The sequence below is a fragment of the Myotis davidii genome, unplaced genomic scaffold, assembly GCF_000327345.1.
Source record: "Myotis davidii unplaced genomic scaffold, ASM32734v1 scaffold330, whole genome shotgun sequence".
Classification (NCBI taxonomy): Eukaryota; Metazoa; Chordata; class Mammalia; order Chiroptera; family Vespertilionidae; genus Myotis; species Myotis davidii.
The window spans coordinates 8,581,237-8,586,107 of NW_006283770.1; the positions used below are offsets into that span (position 1 = coordinate 8,581,237).

Sequence of the window (4,871 nt, forward strand, 5' to 3'; positions counted from 1 at the left end):
GGTGTTATTCATGATGTCCCTCTCCATAGAAATCTGGTGTTAGTTAATTTAGAATCATTCTGAAAGTATAGTTACCTCGCATTTCTGTAGCCACCTCCAAAGTCTGAATTTTTTGTTAGCTCTCATTTTGGCTTCTGTTTTTAGCATGTGAATAATGAGCCGATTTTTACTTTGTAGAGCCATCTCAAGAGGTGTTTCTCCCTAAAAAAAGAAAAAGTTCAATCACATTTTTAAAAATATTTTATTGACTTTTTACAGAGAGGAAGGGAGAGGGATAGAGAGTTAGAAACATCGATAAGAGAGAAGCATCGATCAGCTGCCTCCTGCACACCCCTTACTGGGGATGTGCCTGCAACTAAGGTACATGCCCTTAACCGGAATCAAACCTGGGACTCTTCAGTCCCCAGGCCGGTGCTCTATATCCAAACCAGCTAGGGCTCAATCACATATTTTATATAGCATGGGTACTAGACTTTTTTTTTACTGTATGATTCCATTTTTTAAAAAATTGAATTTATTGGGGTGACAGTAGTTCACAAAACCATACAGGTTTTAAATGTACAACTCAATAAAACATCATCAGCACACTGCATCGTGTGCCCCAAGCAAAGTCTCTTTCCATCCCCATTCCCCGCTCCTTGCCCATCTCCACCTGGTCTCCACCTCACTTTCCCTCTGACTATCACCACCCTGTTGCCTGTGTCTCTGTGTTATATATATAATTTTTGGCTAATCCCTTCACCTTCTTTTATCCAGTTCCCCCACCCTACTTCTCCCTAACAGCTATCAGTCTGTCCCATGTATATCCATGCCTCTGTTTCTTTTTTTATATATATATATATACATTTTTATTGATTTCAGAGAAGAAGGGAGAGGGAGAGAGAGAAACATCAACAATGAGAGAGAATCATTGGTTGGCTGCCTCCTGCATGCTCCCCACTGGGAATCGAGCCCACAATCCAGGCATGTGCCCTTGACCAGAACCAAATCTGGGACCCTTCAGTCTGCAGGCTGACACTCTATCCAAGTGTGCCAAACTGGCTAGGGCCATGCCTCTGTTTCTATTTTGTTCATCAGTTTATTTTGTTCATTAGATTCCACATATAAGTGAGATCATATGCTATTTGTCTTTCTCTGACTGGCTCGTTTCACTTAGCCTAATAATCTTTAGATCCATCCATGCTGTTGCAAAAGGTAAGAGTTCCTTCTTTCCCATGGCTGCATAGTATTACATTGTATAAATATACCACAGCTTTTTTACCTATTCATCTACAGATGGGCACTTGGGCTGTTTCCAGATCTTGGCTATTGTAAATAACACTGCAATGAACAGAGGGGTACATTTATTCTTTTGAATTAGTGTTTCACATTCTTAGGTTATATTCTCACAAGTGGGATCTTAAAATATATCCCCAAAAGTGAGATCACTGGGTCAAAAAACAGTTCCAGTTTTAATTATTTGAGGAAACTCCCTACTGTTTTCCACAATGGCTGTACCAGTCTGCATTCCCAACACGAATCCAAGAGGGTTCCCTTTTCTCCACATTCTTGCCAACACTTGTTGTTTGTTGATTTATTGATGATAGCCATTACGGCAGGTGTGAGGTGATATCTCATTGTGGTTTTAATTTGCATGTCTCTGATGATTAGTAATGTAGAGCATTTTTTAAAAAACCTCATCAGATTCATAGACTTAACATATTTGTTAGCCAGCTATTATTATTTACATCTATCCTGTAATAACTTAAGTCATATGTATAGCTTACCTTTATGTTAATTTATCAGTCTTCTAACTGAAGATATAATAAACTAAGGGAGATAAATACCTAGTCATACCTTAACATTTCGGATATCCAGGCTAGAACCAGCTTCCAAAAGTTTATCAACTGCAGTAACATTTCCTGCTGCCACTGCCCAGTGAAGTGGGGTGTTTTGGTGTATTTTATCAACCACATTGAGAGAAGGATTAAACTTTAAAAGAAATCCAGTTGGTTCTGGCCTGTTTCAAAACAATAAAATACCAAGGGGTATTAGAGAGATGAATGATTTGAGAGGAAAATGTAAATAACCAATCTTTTAAGCTAATATATCAATTAACAAATCAAAATTCTGAAAACTAAAGACCTTCTCTGTACAGAGTTCTATTGTAGTTGCTAATAGAAGAGATGCACATGCCCCTCAAAAAGATATCTATTGTGTGACTATATAGAAAATATAATTTTCACATCAATACAATGAAATAACTACTTTTGTTTTTCAAACTTTTACTTTCATGCTGTTATTTTATTAACATTTTAATTATACATTTAACTTTGGCCAATATAAAATTCTGTTATTCATCTAATTAAAAATTAAATGTACAATACTATATTTGAGGAGATAAATCAAAAGCTAACTTCACATTTTCCTTCTAACCTATTATTAAATAAAGTTGGGTATAAATAATATTCTAAAATATGTGTTTATCTTAGAAAGTTATGGACTAAAAGGCAGAATTCAATAAATATTGTTTTATCATCAATACCTCCCTGACCTTCATGACTACTTGAGATTCTTTTAATAAAATAATATTCTACTTAACTTATTCTACTGAGATCTTTAAACACTGTATCTGACTTCAGAGTTATCAGCAAAGATGACAAAAAGCTTTCTAATAAAATTCTACCACTACCCCACCACTCTATGAATGAAAAGGAAATGACATCAGAACTAACTCTGTTCCTAGGAGGAAAGTCTAAAGTAAAATCAAAATCAGAAATTGAGCATAACCTTGGAAATAAACTGACAAAGTGAAAACTAAAGCATATATTTGAGAGAAGAAACACAGAAGATGGACTATATGCTGGTCATTAATCATCTACACTAATAAAAGAGAAAAATGGTAATTGGCGTATGAGGCTACCCTTTTCATTGGCTAATCAGGGCTATATGCAAATTAACTGCCAACTAAGATTGGCAGTTAACTGCCAACAAGATGGCGGTTAATTTGCATATGTAGGCACAATGCAGGGAGGCGAAAGGGAAAGCAGGAAGAAGCCCCCTGCCACTGACAGTGATCGGAAACCCAGGAGGGAGCTAAGAGCTGGGGAGCAGGGCAAAGGCGGCCCTGGAGCCGCCTTTGCCCTGCCCCCCAGGCATGATGGGAGAATCAGGCGCCTTTGCCGCCCTGGTCAGTGATAGCAGAAAGTAGGGGTGGAGCCAGCGATGGGAACTGGGCATGGTCGAAGCTGGCAATCACACACACACCCAGTACACGAATTTCGTGCACCAGGCCCCTAGTGTGTTTATAAAAGAAATACACAGAAAAACTTAAATATGCAAGTACTTGATGTGTACATATACACTATTTCCATAGGTCAGTTACAATTAATATTTTCTGAGCAGTCATCAATGTTGGAGATCCTCAACATTCATTGTGTTCTGCAAAGCAGATTTATCATCTAGATTTCTCTAGATTTCAAATTATGAGAACATTTAAACTTGTCTTTTTTATGCATATATATTTTTTTATTGTTGACAGTATTACAGATGTCCTGAATTCCCCCCCCCCCATTGCCATTTTAAAAAAATGCAAAATAAGAAACGTAAGTCATGTTTATAAGTATATGCTATCAGGGGAGGGCAGAGGTGGGGAAGAGATCAACCAATGAACTCATATGCATATATGCAAAACCCATAGACACAGACAGTGGGTGGTGAAGGCTTGTGGGGGAGAGGGGTTGAAGAGGGCAATGGAGAAAAATAAAAGGGACATATGTAATACTTTCAACAATAAAGATTTATTTAAAAAATAATAAATATATGCTATGGAATCTCTATCTGTTCTATAAAGAAATTATCCTATATAATAAAAGGCTAATATGCAAATTGTCCCCTCAGGAGTTTGACCAACCAGGAGTTCAAACGCTTGCTATGACGTGCACTGACCACCAGGGCATGGCACGGAACAAAGGAAGGCCCCAGCCAGCAGCCAGCAGCCAGCAGCCTAAGGAAGGAAGGCCCTGATTGGCCTTGATAGCCGGACAGGCCTAGGGACCCTACCCGTGCATGAATTTTGTGCACCATGCCTCTAGTTTTCTTATAGTAGCTTTCAAACTCTTCCCCTAAGCTATCAGAAAACAGAAAATTATTTCAATAGTGCTTTTCTAAATATAACTACATAAAAAGTCCATATCACAATCACAGGGTGGAAAATCTTATTTTATTCTTCAGAATGTACTATCATTTCATATAGATTAAGATACTTAAAATTATATACACAAAAAAAAAATGGTCAGAAGCAAGAATCAGAATGAGGCAATTCAATTAAACTCACTTACCCAAGTACTTTGTGAGCTGATAGCATGAGAGGTGTCTGCCCATTTAAATCTGTCATATTCACACTCTGTCAAAAAGAAGGGTCAATCAGCTTAACTGCAGACACAGTCAAAATTCTCTTTTTTTTCTTTTTTTTTTTTTTTTTTAAATATATTTTATTGATTTTCCACAGAGAGGAAGGGAGAGAAATAGAGAGTTAGAAACATCGATGAGAGAGAAACATCGACCAGCCGCCTCCTGCACATCCCCCACTGGGGACGTGCCCGCAACCCAGGTACATGCCCCCGACCGGAATCGAACCCGGGACCTTTCAGTCCGCAGGCCGATGCTCTATCCATTGAGCCAAACCGGTTTCGGCTTTTTTTTCTTAATAGAGGTATCTCTTCAATGCATTAGCACTACCACTGTGTCTATAAGGAGGGTTCAAGTATCATTTAATAAAAGAATGTTCTGCTTCACAGCCATAGGGTAAAAATTCATTGATTTATAGAAAATATTTTTAAAAGGTATATCTGAATATGTGATTCAAAGTGTTATATAATATGAATGGAAGA

General features: G+C 37.8%; 1 protein-coding gene across 1 annotated transcript in view; it reads right to left on the reverse strand.

The window, feature by feature from the left end:
• Positions 1-4,871, reverse strand: part of ZDHHC13 (zinc finger, DHHC-type containing 13) — a 40,480-nt gene that overhangs the window by 23,078 nt on the left and 12,531 nt on the right. Inside the window, exons 6-8 of the mRNA XM_006753982.2 lie at positions 4,320-4,384; positions 1,837-1,999; positions 76-201 (exon numbers count right to left, since the gene is read on the reverse strand). Of these exons, the coding sequence (XP_006754045.1) occupies positions 76-201; positions 1,837-1,999; positions 4,320-4,384 (354 nt within the window). The remainder of the gene's footprint in view (positions 1-75; positions 202-1,836; positions 2,000-4,319; positions 4,385-4,871) is intronic.